General features: G+C 47.8%; 1 protein-coding gene across 4 annotated transcripts in view; it reads right to left on the bottom strand.

Annotated features, from left to right (window-relative positions):
- LOC139111298 (uncharacterized) overlaps positions 1-22,872 on the bottom strand; it is a 173,539-nt gene that overhangs the window by 6,101 nt on the left and 144,566 nt on the right. For all 4 annotated transcript variants that reach the window (XM_070671478.1, XM_070671477.1, XM_070671476.1 and 1 more), the window contains one exon: positions 20,905-21,113. In XM_070671478.1, the coding sequence (XP_070527579.1) occupies positions 20,905-21,113 (209 nt within the window). The remainder of the gene's footprint in view (positions 1-20,904; positions 21,114-22,872) is intronic.

The following is a 22,872-nucleotide window of genomic DNA, read 5'->3' as shown; positions in this document are numbered from 1 at the left end:
CTCCCCCAAATGACGTTTCAATCTTTCTTTTTTTTTTTTAATTCTCTCTCTTTCTCTCTCTTTTTCGTTTTCCCTCATTTTTTTTTTTTTTTTTGTTCTTTCCTTTCTTCCCTTTTTATTTATTTATTATTTTTTTCTTTTTGCGGTTTGTCTTCAATCATTCGCAACGGTTCAATTATAAATGCGCGTTTCCCTTCGCTGAAATATGCGGATGTGAACAGGCCTGGCCGCGTCGGACGATTTTGCCTACTTCCCGCGGTAAGAAAATGATAATGCGGCGCGAATTCCGGACCGAGTGGGATTCTCTTCGGGGGCACGTTGTTACTTTCTCGCGCGTAAATCGACGCGGTACGAGAAAGCAAAGTGTGCCGTGTACACGGCGTTTCATGCGTTATTAAATACGGCGATCGTGCGCGGAACCGGTGTCTCTCGTCTATCTACATTTATAAATCTACATGTAGATACACAACGAAGGGGCACGATTGTTGCGGGAATTGGCGTTACTCCGCCGCGCGTACTTATTAATTCAATTTCCTGCAAACCAATTAATCGTTGATTGAAGCTCTTTACGTAAGACGTTATAAAGACGCATCGCTCGTCCCGCACGTGGGCGAGATCCTAATCAAAGGTGGTTGCCACAGCACGGGCGAGAGTTTCGCGTCAGGTGTCTCGTAAATGAATCGAGGTGGTGGGTTTTAATTGCGGTCGCGATCTTTATCAATTCGCGGCCGCATGCCTACTTCCGGACCGAATAATTCGCGGGTTTAATGAGCGGAGAAACGCACGCACCTCTTCTCCCCCGCGCTCCTCCTCGGCCGAATCGCCCCGCGATATTTTTCGATTTCTCCATAATTGCTAATTAGAAGCCGACGGCCAAGTCAATCAGCTAGAACGGATAGACGGAATTATACAGTTGATGATCGAGGATCAGCCATAAAATCTGCCTCCCTTTTTCCCACCGCCTTACCATTTCTCCTCTCTTTTTCTCTTTCTATCTCTCTCTCTCTCTCTCTCTCTCTTTGACTTCAGACTCTTAATCGTCCGACGCCATTACCAGTATCATTATTCACGCGTGTTTTACGTGACCATTCTAGAAAGCTGATGACAAGCAAGAATTTTCGATTATCCATGAGCTTATTTACGACGGTCATAAAAAATGTCAAACAGAGCGCGCAAATTATTCGTTATTTTACTTAATTATCGTTGCTCGAAATGAGCCCCTCGCCCGGGTTCATTAATACTTTAGATGTATTTGACGATTATATCGATCGCAACATGACAGAGCGGTTAATTAAATGCGGCGGCAGAACTTTTTTTTTTTTTTTTGTTGTTTCGACGCGTGTGTAGATCCATCGCGGTAATCGTACGGCCGGGCTGTATCAAATTAGATATCGAGTGCGCGTTCCGTTCTAATAGGCCGAGTGAGGCATACGTGTCCTGCTGGTGGAGTAATTGATCGAAAGTAACTAGCGAATAACGGTTCGACGCCGGTGATGAATGACAACGTACCGCCGTCTGTTATGACGCGATATTATCGCGCGGCGCACAGTTGACTAATAACAATCTCTATATATCTCTGATAAAACATTGATCGCTTCAAGATTTATCTCGCACGCGGTCCGTGCGTGTGCGCTCGAAAAGTTTACACGCCAAAAGTTTACTAAATGGGTTTTAACCGCGTATATACAATTAATTGCCTGGATTATTCGTGAAATTTACATCAACGCGTCGATCTCCGGCGGGAGAAAAACCGGACTCGTCGAAAGACGCTCCGCGGAGCGAAGACGCGCGATTTGTAATTTGTATCTCGCGATCTTTTGCGGGTGAAACGCTAAAAATTCGGCGACTCGCAATGAACCGAGGTCCGTCGTGCCCGCGGCGGTTTAATAATTTTAATGAGCGAAGTTCACTGCAGTCCGCGTACTAAGAGAGTAATTGGCGATTACGGTCGGCGGGGCGATCTTTAACGAGCGGGCTACGCAATTTCTAATTAGTTGATTTCGTCAACGATAATACGTTGTACCTTGCCCTCCTTGTCCGATTCCTCCAGCTTGATACGCAATTTGTTGCGCGCGAGCGCGAGTCCCCTTGCGTTTTAATTGCGAGCGACGTGTCAATCTTGCTCCGCTCTAACGAGCACCTCTAAAGGCTCGCATCACGCGGGTGCGTTTCGCCACTCGAAGTAATTCCGCCGCGCGGGATCTTTTCCCAACAATCGAATGTGTAAATCAAGCTCGTGAAAATATATAAGCTCAACGCCGAATGGCAGGACGAATTTTTGCGGACTCTCAATTATATCGCGGCAACTTATAAAATAATGTGACCCTCGATTTCGAAAGATTCGCGGAGCCGAGGGTGTCCTCTGCCCCTACGGATCGCTCTCATCCAGGCACCCTCGCTCATTATGCGTGCCCCTTTGCCGCACACAGCGGCACACTCCGCCGCTAACAAGAGGGAATAAGAGAGAGACGCACAAGGATGTGCGAGGGCGCGCACGCCGAAACGATGTATTCACACACGCGGTGGCTCGCCGTGTGTGCGCGGGCGACCCCCGCCTGTTAATGAGTTAGACTACCTTACCCTCGGCACTTTAATTGTCTAAAGCACAAATTGGGCGGCTTTAATTAGCGTAATTATTTGGTTCGTTTGTCCGTTTATCCAAGATCCCTGTATCGAGCGGGGCCGCCTCTCCCTCCCCCCTTCCTCGCGAGACTAAATGGATTCATTAACGCTTTGTGCGATTAAAAATCCAAATTTCGAGCACCGGCGCAGCGACGATTCGGACCTCTTTGCGAGAGTCTTCAATCTCCTCCGCGTCTTGAGCAGTGCCGTTCATTTCGCACGCAAACTTCTTCGACGGCCGCTATCCTTCGCGAGGATACCCTGCGTTTACGCAATTATCCAATTCGATTAGGATTACGTCGTATACTTTCGAATCATCTAGCGACGTTAATACATAGAACAGCAACAAAACTCGACCTGGGAATCCGTGCGTAATCCGTCGGCGTGGCAGTAAGTTGAAGGTTATTACCTTTTCCCGGGACAGTTTGCGCGACATAATGAACACGGTTGCAGGGACAGCTTCCCGCACCGATGGCACAAAATCTGCTTCCGTTACGCGCGCCCGGCGCGGTCATATGCACGCGGCAAACGAAACATCCTCTCCCGCTGCCAGCTTTAATTTTTCTAGATAATAATGATTAATCGCGCGGCCTCGGTTTCCAGTTTAATTAAAAAGCTATGCGGTCGCCACTCTTTCCGTCTCCCCCTCTTCGCTCTCTCCCATACACGCACGCGCACGTACACCCTGCCTTCCGCGAAACAGCCGACTGGCAAATTAAATTGAAATTGACTAGGTCTGGTAATGAGGTGGCCTGCAGGCCCAGTCGCGGCATTAGTCGGGTGTGGGTTCTAGAAAATGAGTTCCGACTTAACAACAAATTGCCTCGGTGAACTTCCTTTCGCCCCACATCCTCCACTCGGGACCTCCTCCCCTCCCTCTCTGCCCCTCGCTCAGATTTTGCTATCGTCCTCCCGCAATCCGCTCGCACGCCGCGCGAGGATTCGTCCACCCTCTTCCTTTTTGTCTCTCTCCCGTCCCACCTTTAACGTCCCGCACAAACGAGCGGGCTCCTAATAAAGTTAATCGATGCGAGGACGAAAGGTTGGGGGAGTAAAGGAAAAAAAAAAAGGCAAGGCTAAATATAAAACACGCGGATCTCCCTTGATAACTATTTAATTTGGTCAATCAAAATTCCTATTAGCTGCCGTGCGCAATTTGGAAGTATACGTCGAGCAACGCGGCGGTCGTATTAGAAGCTGTCTGAGATATTGAACGGCGATGATAGCGACGGAGACGAGCGCGCCTCGAGATCGAACCAGGGAGATCGCAAGATCGCAAATCGTGCGATTATCTCGCGGGAAGAGACAGATAAGCGGGACGCCCTCGCGAACGATGGGTGACGGAGATAAAATGACAAAGGGCATTTTGTCGAATTTCGCCCGCCGCGCGAGCCCGAAGCGTCTTGATTCGATTCGGAAGAAGATCCGATTCGGTGGAATGTTTTCTTCGGCGTGGGATATTGCGGTCCATCGTGATCTAACTAGGAAAATTGGATTCCGCATTTGCTGTTGCGATCGCCCGGCGCCGACGCAAGACAATTTCGATCAGTCCGATCTCCGATTCATTTTAATGTAATTAACGTTCCGATTGCGCGCTTTGTTTCCCGGTCTAACCTCCATCTCCCAACCTCCCCCTCGGCTCTCCTCCGCTTGTCCGTCCCGGCATACCCTTTTCCCTCGCTGGCGCAACCCACCCCCTTTCCGTAACAAGCGCGGCAGAGGCATCGATCAGTCGTGACTAGTACCGTATGAACGTGCGTGTGCGTTAACACGAATGCGCGCGTACGTGTGCCGGATGCATAATAAATACGTATATGTATCCGTGTACATCTTGAATTTTTATTTAGGGTAAAAAGGAAAAAAGAAGAAAAAAAAAAAAATAAAAAAACAAACCCTCCGATAAATCGCCACAGCCGATCGCCGGATCGTCAAAGGACCGAAAGTTCTTTTAATAAAATTAATACGATAACCGCGGATATAATTAACGGGTGCATTACCATATTATATCTAAATGTAAATTAGATATATGCTAAGGTATGCGTAAGTATATAAAAATACCAAAGTGGCATTAAATAGCCAATGACCGGCTGCCGATGACTCTGCCTTTCACCCTCCACCCTCCCCTCTTCGCTCTTTGGCGGCGTGGCGCGTTTTAAATCCGCGCCATTAGGTGCACGTGATACTTGATTCGAGGTAGACCACGAGCGGCAGAGTTAAATGAGTAGATAACGACGTGCCCGGAAAAAAGGGAGCGCGGAAAGGAAGGCTACAGGCGGGCGGGTGGAAAAGAAAGGGCGAGGTGAAAAGAAAAACCGGGGAAATGACGGGAGCGCGCGAGAAAGCACGGAGAGAGAGAGAGAGAGAGAAGACGAGGTGCAAAGGAAAAGGTGCTGCCAGGCAGGGTCGGGGACCCAGCGGGGAAGGTCGAGGAGTGACGACACAGAAAGGACTTCTTTTGAATCGCGGAGGCAGGTAAAGCAGGCTCTCGCACGCAGGTGTGAGATCCTACCGACGTCGCCCAGGGCCGTTTCGAGGGTCGAAATCCACGTGGCAACGACGTAGATAGGGCGTGCGAACTCGAGATGCAACCTAAGTGTACTTGGTTCTAACGCGAAATTTTCATCGACCTTCGTGAAAGCCCGACCGATGATATAATCGCGTTTCAAATAGCCAAATCTTTCGCCTATCTGCGTGCCGAGACGCGAGCCTACACATCGGGAAGCAAAATCGCAGATGCGATTAATTAATAAAGACTTAAAGAACGTTGAATAAAACGAGACGCTCGGAGAACAGGCGGAAAAAGTTGCGAGAACGGCTAAAGAATTCCCCCTTTAATGACGTGTGGCCTTTAAAAGTCGTTCGCCTAGTCGGTTCCACGCGCATCGGCCTTAAAAAAAAAACCTTTTACTTCGATCGCAAATCTCTGAAGATGTCTAACAATTCGCTCCGCGATCCAGCCCTGTAAGCGAGAGAACAGAAAGCTGGATGAGGCAAAAGAGAGGAAGAAAGAGCAACGGGGCGAAAGAGAGCGAAGGGGAGAGGAGCAGGAGAATGAAGAGAGTAAGAGAAAAAGAGAGAGACCGGCAAAGAAAGCGCGCGCGCGCGCGTAGAAGATGCGACATCGCCCGCTGCAAATTGCAATTTTGTTGTGAGATCATTATAAAATACATAATGCCGAGTCGCCTTCTACCGCATAACCCCCACACCCCTCCCGTCTCTCTTTCCTCCCTCGCGCCCGCCCGACGGAGGTCCCGTGCAGAACTGAGAGACGCTCTAGAGAGGAGCGGAGATGAAACGAGAGAGGAGAGGCGGCACGGCGTCTCGTTAAAAGTTTCTAGCGACGCGTATTCTTAATAGTCTGCGCGCGCGGACACGCCGTCATTAAAATTATAACCACCCTCCTGTATCACCTCACCGATCCCGTGCCATTCCGAGAGGCGACGAAAGAGAGAAAACGAGAAAGACAGGGCCGCGTCACAATGCGTGAAGAAAAAAGAAAGAAGGGCGGGAGAGAGACGAATATTCGCAAAAGGACGAAATCTGTTTATTTGTTCGTGGGGGAGAGAAGAAAAAGAAAGAAAAAAAAAAAAATTTCAATATTAGTTTCGCCGGGCGAACTTGAGAATATCGATGGCGCAAACGGCGCAGCGGGCGGAAAAATACACGAGATCATCGAAAATTATATTTCGCGAGCGCGACGCTCATCCGAGGGAGTACCTATGCAGAACTTGCTCGGGGGGATAGGAGTTGACGAAGGGGTACAGGGAAAGCTTGGGAGGTGGCCCATAAGAAAGCGGAAGTACGAGAGGAAGAGATACTCTCCGGCGGGATAAAAGCGCGTTTAACTGAAACTCGTGGAAAGTTGCGGGCTCTCTAAATATGTAAATACGAGGCTACTGGATGTTATTACGCGCGCATACATAGATGCACGGCGGCGGTCGCCGCGTCGTGTGTACGTGTGTATATAGATTCGTAATGCGCGGGCGCGCATAAGGTAAAGCGACGTCCGGAAGAAAGCCGGCGTAATCGTCCGATATTTAAGTAGCGAGTTTAGGTACACTGGGTATATTTAAACGCGCTTATTATCATATAAATACAAGTTGGACGTTCAATTTACGCGCCGCAGGCTGGGCGGTTTGCGAGCGCGGCGCGGGCGAGCGGAGCTCTTCGTTTCGTCGTCGTGTGCGCGCGGCGACGGAGTTGCAAAAGTTATTATTGTTATTACCGTACCGTTTAGAAACTTTTGTTGAGCGCGCAACGGACATTACGCGGCCTGTATGCACTTTGGCGCATCGAGTTATCCGTCGTTGCGACTCGGATGATATTACGGCCGGGCGCGCGCAACGCGGGTTGCGGCAATGTTAGTTAAATACCAGCTACGCGCGATGGAAAACTCACCGGAAGATTTACGGCGGCTGTCGAATGCGTAATCGTTACGCGATAAAAGAACAGAGGGAGGGACGCTTTTCCGCCGGCGGTGCTTCGAAAAAGTTGCGTTTACGAATCCAATGGCAAATATATACGAGAGATTACGCGAAGATTATACTCGTTTCTATTTCGACGTTTGGTAATTTTTTTTTTTTTTTTTTTTTTTTTTGAAAGGGGCAATAATCCATCTAAATATTATATTTCACGCGCGTTGATATACCCCGTCGTGATTGCCTCCAATAAATCGACGAATCTTATCGCGATTGCTCGTAACGAAATTGCGAATTGCGAACGCTCGCGAACGAGATGGAAGAATGATTTCGCGCCGAGGTCTTTCGTGACGAGCTCATTCTATCGTTTCGATATTAATGAATCTTTGAAATATTAAGCCCGCAACGCTTTATAAGCGCCAAGGTTGTTACCCTCGGCGTATTGATACATATCTAGGAGCAGTTAAACACATAGATCCCCCTCCGGTATACGAGCGCGTAATCGTAAAATCGATGCACCGCCTCGGTTCGATTCCGCCTCGCGGTAAAACTGTTTCGTGGCGCTAAATAATAAATGCCCCCGCGAGCGTAACGTCGCTAATGTTAACGTCAGATATTCCGGCTCGCGGATAACGACGGGCAGCTCCGCCACGAGTAAATTTAACCAGCGGGCAGAAGGACAATCCGCAAATTCTGTACCGGGACACGATAACAATTTCTTATTCATAGCTCCTACGAATACCCCGCTCGAAGGTAAAGTGTCCGCAATCTCAGGGAGACGTTTCGCGTCACAGCGGCGGAATATGGAAGCCATCGACGAGACGGCGATAGTATGACGTAACGATACATGACTATTTCATATAACTCGCGCCGATGTATGCGGTTTTCCCAGGTTTTTCTCACGGAACTTCCGAACCGCTTCGCTCAATTTCTTGCTGAACGGTGAATTGTTGTCATCTGTGGCACGCGATACACGTCCGCCGTGTTATCTTCGCGTTATCTCCGAGATTGCTGGCAGAATAATGCGGAGAATTTTATCGGGCGTCCGATAAAACGGGGGGAGGAAAAAAAAGAGAGAGAGAGAGAGAGAGACGGAGGGAACTGCATAGCCACGGCGCGCGTAACACGCGGACGTCACACGATGTAAACACGAGTGCACCGGCAGATACACCCTTATCAGGCGTGTGGCACGCATTCCCTCATTACCGGAGTCCACCCCTTTTCCCAGCCAGCCGCCCGCAACTTACTCCCGCGCTTCCCGCCCTTCTCGCCGCGGCTCTTCTGAACACGGGAGGGACGAATGAGTGGAAGATAACGCACGGCGGGGTGTCCGGCAGATAGAGCTTGAAAAATGCACATTTTCGGACCGCGCGGATCGTGACGTGACCATCCCCGGCCCTCTCCCGCCTGCGAAATTCGGAATAAAAAATTCGGCGGCACGCGCGCGAGCATGCGAAAATAGTTGATAACGGTATAAACTCCTGCGGCAGAAAATACAATCGTTTTACGCTTTTTTAAACATTTATCACCGCCCGCCTGCCTATTTGCCGCGTTAAGATTTACCTACAGCGAGCACGAACGCGTTAATTGTTTCGATAAGGAGAATCTCGGGATTTCGCGACGGCGCCTGCTCTCGCTACGGTTACGAGTGATTAGCGCTCACGGCCGGGCGAGACGGGTCGCGACACGTTAACTAAAAGGGACGCTGAACCCTACGGTCCGATACACGTTTAAAGGGAGCCAATTCGGAGTTTAGCCGTGGCCGCCGCGCAGAAAGACATACGCCGAATCGACGGGCCGGGGCTGCGGCCGGCTAGGCAAAAAGGTATTAACTACCCTCTTAACATGCAGATTGCTCCCAGAAGACTTTGGGTTCCCAGGGAACGTTGATTGGACGATTATTTAATACATCGTCGGAGAGGAGGCTCCATTATTTCATGCGATTCGTCCGCGTGCCGTCGCAAGCGCGCTCACGTGTTTAGTGCCTCCGCCACGAAATCGAACGCCGGCTTTAAAACTAGCGGTATCCAAGCTGGGCTTGGAAATGCGGACGAGTCTTCGGGCCACAACAGCTGCTGTGTATCCGCGCGCGCAGCCGCTTAATTAAATGAAATTAACAACCAGTACCTCTATCGCAGGTAGTTTGTGTAACGAAAAGACGGGAGAAGCGGCGGCACACGCGAAGAGGGAGGGCGAGAGAGAAAGAGAGAGAAGAGAAACGAACAGTGAATCACAATAAACCGCGTATCATAGGTATCGGTGCACGGCAGAGGAGGATATCGCCGATGGGCGAGCCGAGGGGGAGGAGGACGGTAGGTCCAATCGCATTTAATAGCACAAAATTACGCCGAAATTGGATTCTAATTTAGCGTTCACAGGGCAAATCTATTCAAATTAGTCCAAGGGAAATAACGAGTCCCTTCCTCCCCCTCGTCCCGGCGGGATTAAATAAATTTCCTTTCTGTTAATGATTATGTAGATTGAACGACATTTCTTCTGCCACCGCCATCGTTTCGGCGTGTCACGTCTCTTTTTTTTTTTTTTTTCTTTTGCTCTGTCTCTTTCTCTTTTTTTTTCTTTTTTTTCTTTTAAACGGAAAGAGAAGAAGAGAGCGTCACGACGTGCCGTGTGAGTCTGCGAGACCCGAATTAAGGATAATTGCCTCGCGCGACGAGAGACGAAGGAAGAAAGCCGGTTGGGGGATAAGTCACGAAAAATATCAGCCATCGCTGACCGGCCAGAAAAAGGTCGCGCATTGATTTTTCGATGTTACGTAAACTCCGTCGATCTCCACGATTCCTTCGTGTTCTTTTTTTGATCCCGCCGCGGAAAAGCTATCCTCCAAAATTTTTTTAGTATCCTTTAATATCATTCGCTGGCCGCGCGCGTCCGGCGGACTTAATGCTTAATCGATCGGACTTGGGTTTCTCGGGTACCAAGCGTGACCGCGGGCGTTCAAAGAAGTCGAGATACAGGCAGTTGTTTATAAAACCACGCGGCACGATTGTTCGCACGATACCGATAGCGCGGTGGAATTTGGACGCACGAGTATACCGCATCGTATTATGGAACGGCGACACGCTCGCCCGCGCTCGCGCTCGCCGAAGAAAATACTCGATATACCAATAAAACCGATACGCCGCGTCGAAAATTTGGCGACCCGCGGAATGAGACACTTGGCAACCACCTGTGGCACGGGGCATTTCGAAACGAGTTCTAATCTTGCCAACTATGGGCCGGCCGAAACGCGTCATCGAATTTCCGGCGTCACTCGCGGATCAGATCAAAATTGAAACGGAAATTACTTTTCGCGCCGAGCCGTTTTACGCTGACGGCTTAATAACTTCGCCGCGGCTGCGATAAATTAGTATACCGCTATTACACCGTAAGCTCGTACACCTCATATCCTGCACATCGGCTTGAAAAGCAAAAATTACGTAAACAAAGAATTGTACGGTATCGCCGCTCGACGCAGGCTCCCCGCCGTGATTACATATACGTCGCACGTAAAGATGATATTACACAACATTATTTTATACATATACAATATATACGTATATATAAATGTAAAATCAATATTTCACGTTTCGGGGTAATTTAAAGCGTTTAGGGACACGAGCATCGCTATTTATCCGAGCAATAAGGATTACAGTTTTAACATCGGCGTTAATGAAACGCACAGATACGCAATTCTGCAGACGCGCGGTTCTTAAATCGGTACTTCTATTTAAGACTCGTCAATAAGGAACTCGACCGGAAAGTCGTTGCAACGCTTCGCCGTGCGGTTTGTCCGCGATCCTCCCTTCGACGTGAAATTTGTCTCATTAACAATCTAATTAATAATCCAATTACGCAAGATCCGCCCGCCTCCTGGCATATTTTCACGGTAAGGGGAAAACAATTCTGTCGGACGTTTCTCCCTTCCATTGCAGGTAGATGGAGAAATGGCGATAGCTTCGCGAGAGAGTGAAGCAAGAGGGTTAGTGCGGGGGAGGTGGGATGTTTACCTCAACCCCCAGGAATTTAATAAGCAATTACCAGGGATGAAACGAGACGCATCCGTGTATCTGTATAACGAGGCGGTTTGCAAATGTGTGTTGCGTATGTACGTAAGCGCGCGTAGGTGTGTATATGCAAGAGAGAAAGAGATGGAGAAGAAGAAAACGAGGGAGGACTGCTTGTAGAAAATGAAACAGAAGGTACTGAAAGAAGGAGAGAGAAAGAGGAAGAGAGAGAAAGCGAGCGCGAAAAAAAAAAGGGGAAAAGAAAATAAACGAGGGAAACGAATAAAAAGACTGGAGGCTGCGCCTCCACGTACGATTTCATGTAAAAGATAGATATACAATATTGCCGATAAATTACGGCCGATTTTGTCAAACCGTTTCATTCGAAGAAACTGATGAGAGAATTGTCTCGGAGATGGAGGCTCCGAAGATTCTCCGAATAACATGTGTACATATTATTAACTTTCTTCAAACAAATTTTTAGTTTAAAATATCACGCAGATTGAATATTCCTTTGAATACGTGAGAAACAAAACCAAGGCTGCCATCGGGCATCGTTTTATTATATTCGTCCGCGCGGAAGAATAATGATATTTATAATAATTTACTTTTCTGCTCGAGTTAATTAGGATTGTACGCCAGTCGGTGGACCGATGTTTTAGGGCGGATCGGACGCGGTAACAACATAAGCGCATTGCGGAGGGCCCTGCACTCTCTCTGGCCCTTTAGGATTTACGAGATATGAATGTACTGCCGGATAAAGAGAGAGGTAGGGAGGAGAGGCGGCGGGGGCGGAGGGATGAGTCCGTTTTCGTGGTTAATTGGCTGGGTGTATTTGCACGTACTTGCGGCGTAATTATGTGTATACACGTATGCGCGTTACCTAATACCTAATAAACGGCCTTGTGTACCGGCAAGAGCGAGAGATACGATTCGTCCGCTTATATAACGTCTAGCTCGTGACGGCTGCGAGAATACATAATTAAAGAGCGCGGAATAAATTAACGAGGCGTCCGGATGAATACGACGGAGACGAAAGCCGTTAAATCCCCAGCTAATCTACAATTTGGACGCGGCCAGCCTGAGGCACGAGGACGTAATACAACGTGCATCCGACGGTGACACTGATAAAATGCTGTTTCGGAAGGAGGGACCGGATTTGTCAAAGGGATACGCGATCGGAACGAGCCAGCGGCTTCCTCAAAGGACGATATAGTTGACATCTAGATATTCCTGCCGCTGGTCCCATCCCTTTCTGTGTCTAGCGCAGCGGTTTGTCATTCAAGGCACGCCGCCATAATTTGATATATTAGGTACACATAAGCGATGGCTGATCGCGGTTATTAGGTTGGGTACACGCTACAACCACCCCCTCGAACTCCCATCGGAACGACCCCTGACCTGTTCGCCACCCGTCACCCCTCAACGTCTCTTGTTCCTTCATCCCTGGCTCCAGCTCCCCCCCTTATCGCCCCCTCTAACCCTCTTCTCGCTCTGCCTCGTCGATTTGGATCGCGCGGCTATTTGCTATGCCGCTCGCAGTCGCGAAATAGGATTATTATTATAGCCGTGCGCGCTCGCCAACTTTGACGGAGCCACCCCGAAGTGTGGGAGGGCAGGCGAGGCGGCAGACACCCTCTCGTTTAGTTCCCGTGGAAATTTCGTGGGATGTTTTAAGTGCGACGGACTGCGGTAAGAATGAAGATGCGCGGTAATTAATTTCCGTGATACGCAATAACGTGTGGTAAGCACGAGAGGGATTAAACGGTAACTTTCGGCAGCGGCGCACGCTGTCGGGGAAATCGTTTACGGCGACATCGCGGCGTATCCGCTTAATTTTCCTGACACCGTTCCGTCGCGCGGAGCCGATTAATAGAAACGTCGAATTCGCTTCATCGCAAAAAGACGAGCGCACCGCTCCGACTTCCATTATCGATAGCGCCGACTAAAATACAAACAGCTTATCATCGCCGTTACATGGGCCGCGCGTTATCCTCCATCCGCGGTCGTTATCGTCCGCCGTGTAAAAGTCGCGCAGACACCTAACTGCAATTTGCGAAAAACCGCCCGCGCGAATTAACGCTCACTTAATCCACGCGGACGCGGCGCGATAGGCGCGGCCTCCTCTCTTTCTCTTTCTCTTTATCTCTCACCGCCGCTATTTCCTGCCCGACGTATTTGCCGCCCGGGACAGTTTCATTAATGCGCGAATATGTGCAAATTCATGCTGATCCTTCGTTTGCGCCTAATGAATCGCCCGGAATATTGTCGCAAGCCTTTGACAACGACGCCAAAGGATATCCGCCTGTTCCTCGATAACAGCCATACACCGGAGCATTTATTGTATAATATTTTAAATTTTCAGTCAGGTCTGCATTACGGACTGTTGTTCCAGAATTTTTATACGCCGGAATACATCGAACATTTACCGTGAAACATAAATCTAATCTAATCAGATTCCGTATAAATGACGCCGCGAGTTAAAAATCCACAATTAATGCGACGGCGGGGGAAGAAAAAAAAAAAGTGGACCGCGGCAGCCGCGCCGACATTATTTTTACTGTACGGAAATTTAAATCTTGATTAATATCCAAGAATGCACTTGGAAAATGTAATTTTTCCGACTTGGAAAAAAGCTGCGGATTAGCCGCGAGTATTTCTCAACCGTTTCTCACTCATCGGTGCGCTCCGCTCCATTTTATTCACGTGTATCAATTAGATCCGCTTTTTTTTTGGGGTTTTTTTTTCCTCTTTTTTTTTTCACGTTGATAGCATCGCGAGACAGGGCCCGCGGGCGCGCCGCCGCGCGACCGCTCTCAATAAATTCTCGTTCCGAAAAACCTACGGTCGTTCGTGTTCGTAATTAGCATGCGTTGCGACAAATGAAAAATGATTGCGGTAACGTAGGATACGCTGCAAAACGCCGTGCGCGCACTCATACTTTCATAACTCGCGCGTCGAATGCGCCCGTGTCATTTTTCGTTAGCGCCTCGTTCTCCGATTGACATGACAAACTGTGGTATACGATATTTACCGAAACGTTTTCCGGCATTACGGCCGCTATTGGTTCCTTTAATCGTTAGCATAAATCCTGTTACGCGCGTGAGAAAGGCTATAAAATCTATTATCTAATTAAGAGAATCGATATCAGGTGCCTCGGTATCCGCGCGTGGGCACTTCTTACGTTTTAAATTATTTATTTAATTTCTTTTGTTTCTCGCGCGTTTTTCGTCGATTTCCCCGTGCGCTTTCCAGATTAGTTACGCGCGGAATATGAGTATCGACATTATCGAGCGGTTTTGTCAAAGGACACCGGGGCGACGTCGGGACAAATACGTTTCGAAGCACGACGATCGTGCTATTCATTATTCAGCGGGTGGAAAAGGCTCGCCCTCCCCTGCGTGTATTTCGATCGCAGATAAACCTACCCGCGAGCGTAATGCGGGCTTTACTTTGGCGATTAGATGCTTTTCCATGAGCACGCTCGATTTGTCGGGCACCCAAACCCACAAAGGAAATAATTTGTGCTTGAAAAATAAATGCAGCAAGTTAACAAAACACGGGGAGATAGAAAGAAAGAGAGAGAGAGAGAGAAAGAGAAAGAGAAAGAGAGAGACATGGACATCTTTTGCGCATTTAAAGCGTGAAATTAATCCGCAATACCTAATACGCGAGTTCTCAGCGATGGGATTATTGGTTGCCTGTAATAATCGGATCTTTGGATTTCAGAACTTCCGCGCGAGAGGAGCGTCGTAGGTACCTCACGAGAGCGGTGGCGATCATTGAAAATATTAAAAACGCGTTGAGCCGCTACGTGATAGCTATTATTAACCTCAAAAGCGGCTTGTCAACGCGCGACCGACGTAAATGCCACCTAATATCTCGGCAATGATAAATGTGACAGGACATCTTCCTCTTTTTCGTCGGAGACCGGCGCGCATAAAACGTTCTCTCAAAGGGAGACCAAAGCGTTCCGCCGGATTCCGAGCAAATCTACCGCGTTTGCTCAAGCCCGCGCGCGCCCGTTGCACTTAGCTTGTTGTATTTAATTACGAACGACGCGGTTTACGCTGATGTCTTCATTTGCCGTTGCGTACGGTCGATGCGCGAATAATACGGTACCTCGTTGCGAATCCGCGAATTTATGTTTACAGCAAACGCAATTCCCTTTTTCTCAGATTTGCGGGTAAACGCGGTGGGACGCGCGCAAGTTTTAAAAGTGATAGTTTCCCCACCCGGTAAATTACGTAAATATCGTAATATATTCCGCGCGGACAATGCGTATAATGGCTTCTCTTTTCCATTGTCGTCAAAGTGAAGTCCCATTCAAAGAAACGGGAACTTAATTTACAGATATATTCTTAGCGTTACGGTATTGTCCCGCCCGCGCTTTCTCTCGATTACCAATTCATCGGCGAGTTTCAACTCTATCTTCCCGTACGAACTTAATTGGATTCCATCCTGTTTCTCGCGATTTCTTAGACCGCTTAATCGCCGGTCTAATTAAATTCGTAATTTACCGAGAAATATGAGGAAACATGTTATTACGTCGGTTCGGCCGTGGAATTCGATTAACTGATTAATTATCGTCGTAGATCGGGCCCGATTGCGCCACGGAGCGATCGAGCCGGAAGCAGGCGAGCGCGCTCGCCGCCACGCCGATCGTGGTCCTTCGATTGGCCGCGGGTCCTTCTCTTCAAACGAACCTATCCATTCGCTCGTCCGGGAACATCGTTAGATCGCACACAAGGGCTTGTTCAAATATCATTACTCGGTTTGCTGCGCAGTCAAACGCACGAATATCTCAAAATCGCGCAAACATTTCATGAATCAGCCTCTACCATCGCGCGTATACGCGCTGCCACTGCCAGCAGCGTAACCACCTTCTGCGGTATTCTCTTAATTTCCCCCGTGAAATCGCTGTCAAGTTGAACGGATTAATTCCTCTCTATTTGCCGCGGCTATTCGCCCTCCCTCCCCCACCGTCCACCCTCTGCACCTCCTCCTCCCGCGCGCTCCTCTCCTCGCGTAATCTTGTCGAGATTGTAACGAACGGTATTGATTTAATGGCCGAATTATGCTTCGATTAAACTGTCCTTCAAACATCTTTGGCTGTTTGCGTACAATCTTGACGCGAGCTTCCGGCGATTTAAACTCAGTTTTCGCGAAAGAAAAAAAAAAGAAAAAAAAAAGAGGGGGAAAAAAAAGAAGAAGAAAAAAGAAGTAGACTCCAGGGCTCTCGAGAAACGAGGTTATTAAATTATTTTATGTGTGGAGATTGTGGATAATAGCAGCAATGATATTAGAAAGATAAATGTGTGTCGGGAGTGCTGCGCCCGTTTAAGTTTGTCTTTGCCGAGAGTGTGGACGGCCGCGTTTGATCAGTCCACCCATCGCTATCAAGACCGCGGGGTCTACGGTAACTTGCGAACTAATCGTTTTGAATATTACCGCGATAATCGTCATCGCGTATCCTTCTTTCTTTCCGCCGACAATCTTATCGCGCGCTCGTTAACGCGCGCGCCTCGGTTACGAAAATCGCCGGCGTCATCGTCGCAGGGAAACTTTCCCACTGGCGAAAATTACAATAATTACGAATCAGTGCTCCGCACTCCCCTATGGCGTTCGCGGGTGTTTGCGAGACCTTCAATATATTCTACGAGAAACGCGCCGACACGCAATTCCGACTCGCGTTAACGCAGCGGTCGAACTCGCGGCGTTTATCTGATCTCGCTAAGAAACTTTTTGCAAGCGCACATAATGCGACGCACCTAAGATTTATCAGGAATAAAACAAGATTTTATTGTAACCCGAGAATGCCCGCGTATTCGAGAGTTTCGCAAACGCATATACGAGCCAGTTTACGACATTTCGGAGAAAGAAAATCTCGATGCGCTTTGTCGCATCTTCCGTTCTTACGATCGTGCACTTTTGGCAGGAGCGCGGGGCGTTTATCAAACGGTCATCGAACTCAGAAATTACCAAGTTTGAGGAGTGAAGCGGCGGCTGCTGACCAAGGGCAGGAAATTCCCGACTCGAGTCGCGGTCGAAGCGGGCGGCGACGGACAGAGGGGGCGGTTGGGAGGCCCAGCAGGTGGGACGGTGAAAATTTCAGCCCGGTGGTTGCCCGAATTAAGCGTCTAATTGTAAAGGCGACATGTGCGAGGGAACCGCCGGCGGGGTGGCGGCGGGAAACGGTGCGGCGAGCTGCGATGGGGGCGTAGGTCGGACGGAGGTGAGAAGGTGGCGGGGGGTAAAGGTAGCAATTAACTTCTCCTCGCGAGATTAGAGCGAGATATTACGAGATATCGAGCGACTTAACGGCAACACGCGAGAGACTTCAAAGGCAGTAATAAACTGCCTCTAATGAACCCCTTATCGCCCGGTGCCACCCCTCCGTTCCCCGCTCCCGCCCTCTTCTTCGTTTCCCTCAGCACCTCCGGCGACCTACCGTCTACGTACGTGCCTCCCTCGACGCGATGCGGGCTGAATCGAGCGTGGAAAATACGCCGTGTTCTCTTCCGCGCGAACGCGATCGGCAGTCTCTTTCTGTTATCGTCATTGTTACTATTATCCCCGTATTATTACTCTCGTCGTTCTAATGTTATATCATTACTATTCTCGAAGTGAACAAATATATTTCGTCGCAACCTAGCTTTATTATTTTATACCTGTTTTCAGCCACGTTTTCTATTTTATGAATCTAATCTGTACATATCTAAATATATTAATTTGGTAATAATGTATGTATTAATTCGCAATTGTAATCGTTCTATCGCGTTAGTATATTTCGGATTAAATTAAATTGATAACTGAATTGAAAGCAAAAGTGGAGCATCTTAAGATCATCAACGAAATGCTGGTCGTTCTAGAAAGGAGAGTGCCGGAGCCAGTCTATCTGTCTTTCGATTCCTCGGCTCGTCGGCTCGTCGCCGTCGCTGCGCCGCGCTACGCGGCATGGCGCGTCGCCGGTCTCCGTCAAGCCCAATCATGTTGATTCAACAAAGTACCTACCTACCAAATTGCTGGAATTTGGTATTCGGCCAGAAAGATGGAGGGAGAAGGAGCCATCGGAGCAAGCTAGAGGGCTGGAAGCCGTCTGATTGCACATCTAGGACAAACCAGCATCACGACGATGTCGCTCCAGCGGAAAGCCGAGCGATGATTGGCCGCACACATATTCTCTCTCTCTCTCTCTTCCTCCCCCCTAACCCTGTCTCTCTCTGTCATTCCCCTTTTCCTCGATCCCTTCAACCCCTCGTCCGTACGCCCGAAACCCGATGGCGTCGGGGGCTGGGGGTGATTGGACGCATCTCGGTGATTGTGGCACCCACCGTCCACCCCCTGCACCCTCCGCTCTTTCTCTCTCCCTCGTCCGCCCTCTCTCTCTCCTCTCTTTCTCTCTCTCTTCCTCTCCTTCCGTTCCGTCCACCGCGCCATCCCTCCTACACGGCTGTAAATCGAGTTTACCCTCTTGCCGTGGCTCAGCCCTTCAATCAAACTGATTGAAACATTCCTTGAATCCAAAAGAAACGAACCGCCATCCCTTCTCTCTCGCCTCTCCAACCTCCCCGCTATCTTTCCGAGTCGCACCGCGCTCGCTATCCTCTCCATCCATCTGTCTATCCACTCGGCCCGTGCGGATATATCCGTAGTTCTCTTTTCGACGAGGCGATCGTAGGAGACAGTGCTCCCGCGCGCGAGACACCCGATGGTGTTTCAAGACAACCGGCTGCCTTCAATTCCGACAGTAGTTTGATTGCAATGTAAGGCGTGCGCGAGATATAAAGCGCTTAGCATGATACGATGCATTCATTGAGCGATCCGTAAAAAATTTTCTATTGTCACCCCAAGCAAGAGTCATACGCGAAGCATAATATCTCCCGATAATACGTTCTCATATACATCGATTTAAATTCATCTGTCGAAGATGTCATTTCTTAATTGTAAAAAAAAAAAAAAAAGAAATATATATATATATATATACACATGTAAGCGCAAAGAAGAATATTCAATATGCAATAAATTGTATGTAAAAACATGAGCACATTACTAAACTTTTTTTATTCTCCTAATTCGTTCCTCTCACCGATAATGTCTTCTCCTATTTGAAATTAATTTTAAGGAACAAACTGTCACACGGTTTATCGCGGCTCATTTTTCGACTAGAGCAAAGCGACGGGCGCCGGAACGGACGATGTTAGACCCATCCCGAGAACGGGGACGTCTCGTAGTCAAATATTGATACTAGGCCGGACTAAATCGCTCGACTATGCCAACAGATTAGGACGTACGTGCGCCACGGTTGAGTAATAGCAATCGCGCGATAAGGAAAGGACCGACGAAATTGAAATGCCAACGTTAGCGTACCGCTATCGGACGCGATCGATAAGAAAAATATCTGCCCGTACTTATCAATGCCTCGCCTCTCTCCTCCCTCCCCCTTCCCGCGCTTTTCCCGGTCCTCGTGTTGCATAATAGCGTTTTAGCGGCGGTATTATGACGAAACGTAGAAACACGAACGGCCGAACGCGCTTAACTGCAGCGTGAAATGCAAGAAATGTCACTTCTCGTGCGGATATAACCGGTTCGCCGGGTAAAAAAAGGACTGACAGTTCCATTACCTCCGGTACGTGCGCGGGGCCGGGCCAGGTTGTGCCGATCTATTTCGGGGGGACTAACTAAGTTCAGCGTCTGTTTCTCATTAAATTGCGCTCTGACCTCGAATCATCTAAATTTGGAACGGGCCACGGCGATTAGGTGCATATTCATCACGAAGCGGCAATCTCTAAGTCCCCGGCCATTCATCGATAAACGATCAAACGGACAAAATGTGCGTGCTGCACCGTGCACAATACGGATATAATGGACGGGACAAGGAAATGTTGTAAAGACATTTAAAACACGTTTTCCATTCAAGTCGTCCAGATAAGTGCACACAAGCAAATATAATTATCGTTTTGTTCCGAGAACCAACGTTATTACTACTATTTGCCTTATCCACACGTTGGCATAATTTTTCATTTTCCACATTCATCGTTTTTTTTTCTTTCTTTCTTTTTTCTTTTTCCCCCTTTTTTTTCTGACCTATCTCCGTCGTGGAGTTTCGCCCTACCGACGTTTCTTCGAATTTTAATTCTACATTTAAATCACGGAGTCTTATATTTTCCAGGCACTTTTCAGTAACGCCAATGTTCCCGCATTGCTCAGTATTTTAACCAACAATACGTTGAATAATTGCCGCAGCTATAAAAAAAAAAAAAAAAAAAAAAAAAAAGAGGCGAATACGATTACGAGATATGACGTAAAACGGCAACTTCCTAGTTCCGCGGCTATTTTGCACGAGAGGAATGTTGATTACACGATATTGGCTCCCAGGAATCTCGGCACGGTATAAACGAACGCGCGGCAAGTACCACGATAAATTAGCCGTAATGGCCGCGCACAATAACAGTATTTATTATTAATAACGAAGCGTCGGGCGTTGTTATTAGTTTCAAGAAATTAGACGGCGCCGATTCTCCGTGTCGGCCGCGCGGAGTTGCGCCTGCGTCGGCGGGGCAGGAATATTCGACGTTCCGTGTTGCGCGACGTAATACCTAATTTAATGGAAGCGATAATTTCTAGTTTATTCATGAGTAGCCATCGCTATCAACTCTTCAGCGCGATAAGCGGCGATACGCGAAGAAGGCTGCGGTATCGCTTGTGTATTGAGGACGTTCATATCTACAGAGAGGAATCTCGTTCTCTTTTTATTAAAAAAAAAATAAATAAAATAACTCGCCGGCTATTTTCCCGATTAAATTCACATTAAAAAGAAAAAGAAAAAAAGAAAAGAATTAATAATATGACTGACTCACCGTCTGTAGTCGGCTTTGCAGAGGATCATGCCGCTTTTGGTGTAGCAGGACTGGCCGACCTCACCCAATACCACACTGCAACACTGGCACTTGAGGCAACCGATGTGCCAGTACCGGTCCATCGCTAGCAACAGCCATCTTTCCACTATTTGTACACCGCAGGCGGCGCATTGCCGAAGGCCCGTTGACCCGCTCGGGACACCTTCTTGCTGCAACATCAAATTTTAATTTTTTTTATTAATCTTTATTTTTTCATCCACTGATCTGAAATATATAGCCACACCCATACGTACTAATTTTTATTTAATTAAAGACACATCACGCAGTATAATTAATTCGTCTAATAAAATTCCTCGCAGTAATTTAAACAGAACGTCTATTACCGTCGGTCGAATCGATTATCGGGATATTAATAATATATAAATTTACCGTTTCAATAAAGAGTTGTGTTTTAAAACCGATAAATAATCGGCGCGCAGTTTATCCATTGGAAAAAAAAAAAGTATATGAAAATTGACATGGAAAATATTATTAGGCCACCGAGATATCCGCGCTCCGGACCGAACGTTTTCTAATTAATTTATATCAGCCGTTGTGTTTATTGTTAATTAATATGTGGTAGGATAATGAAGTTACTATTACTGCTACTATTACTACTACGTTTTCTCGAATTGGCAAACAGTTGATTACGAAGCCCGAATGAGGAAAACGTTAGCAACGAATGTACTTATTTTTTTTTTAAAGAGACGCCTGCACGAATTACCACACGCCTTAGAAATCATTCCTAGCCCATTATAAGTAGAAATTTAAGCATCGTGGTAATTAATGCGAAACAGAAAGTCATTAACGGGCACTAAATCATTACGGCGTCTTAAGTGCGCGCTTATTATGAATGCTTACTCGTGATTATGCAAACACACGTAGGCGAACGTAACTCTTGCTTGCGGGACCTACAACTTACTTACTAATTTCACTTTGTACAACGTTGCTCAATACATTCGTATTGTTGCTAAAAATACTTCGGCTCGCTATCAAATCTTCGAGGCTGGTTTTACGCGCTGTAATTCAACATAATCTCCGTGAACCATAAACGATTATATTTAAATGAGTAAAAAAATTTTTTTTTTAATTACGTATGCAAAGTGAAAAGACCAGCCTAGTTCAGCATAAAGATAATTTTCTTATCCGCGTTGAATAAAAAATGCGTGGAAAGAAAAAACGGCGATTAAAACGTTTAAGCAGACGTTGAATTTACTCCGAGCCGGAAACGCCATCGTCGGGGCTAACTTCTATGCTACAGGTTTAAGAATTGCACGCACATTGTGCACACGTACTTAATGCGAGTACTTGGATTTGTTGCATTCGCGTATTTAATATCGACGCGGTGATCCCGCGGTGCAGGATGACTTTCAAATAGAAATGTCTGCCCGCACGGTTATGCGAATAGTCGGACACGATACGCTACGCACAGCAATACCCATTCGACTTGCGTCAGAGAATACGAGAGCGAGTGCGTTAATTGCCATTGCGTCCGAGCAGCGTAAGTTCCGAAAGTGCGCTTCTGCCGCGCAAAAAATAAAAAATAAAAAAAAAATAAAAAAATAAGAAGAAGAATAAGAAAAAAAAAACCCTCGACCCGCGCTTACTTTAATTTCTGTCTTGATGTTGCCGGAGAACCACTTATTCATCCGCGACGTAATTGTATTGTAGTGATACGGGTATTGGACCTCCATGACGCACTTCGTCGTGTGTCCCTCTCTGAGGAGCACGAGGCAGGAAAGGAAACGGGGCGAAGGAAAAGAGGAATAAAAAAAGAAAAAAAGAGGAAAAAAAAAAAAAGAGGACCGACGACAACGACGAAAAACCGATCTCGAGCCGCACTCTGGATTCACTCGGCCAATGATATCACTCGACCTCGAACAGTTCCCGTTGCGATACACTCACTTTCCCCCACCGCAACGCGGTGGA

This window comes from Cardiocondyla obscurior, linkage group LG23 (genome assembly GCF_019399895.1).
Source record: "Cardiocondyla obscurior isolate alpha-2009 linkage group LG23, Cobs3.1, whole genome shotgun sequence".
NCBI lineage: Eukaryota > Metazoa > Arthropoda > Insecta > Hymenoptera > Formicidae > Cardiocondyla > Cardiocondyla obscurior.
Note: the sequence above shows the minus strand (reverse complement) of the source record. Positions and strands in the feature narration are given on the sequence as shown.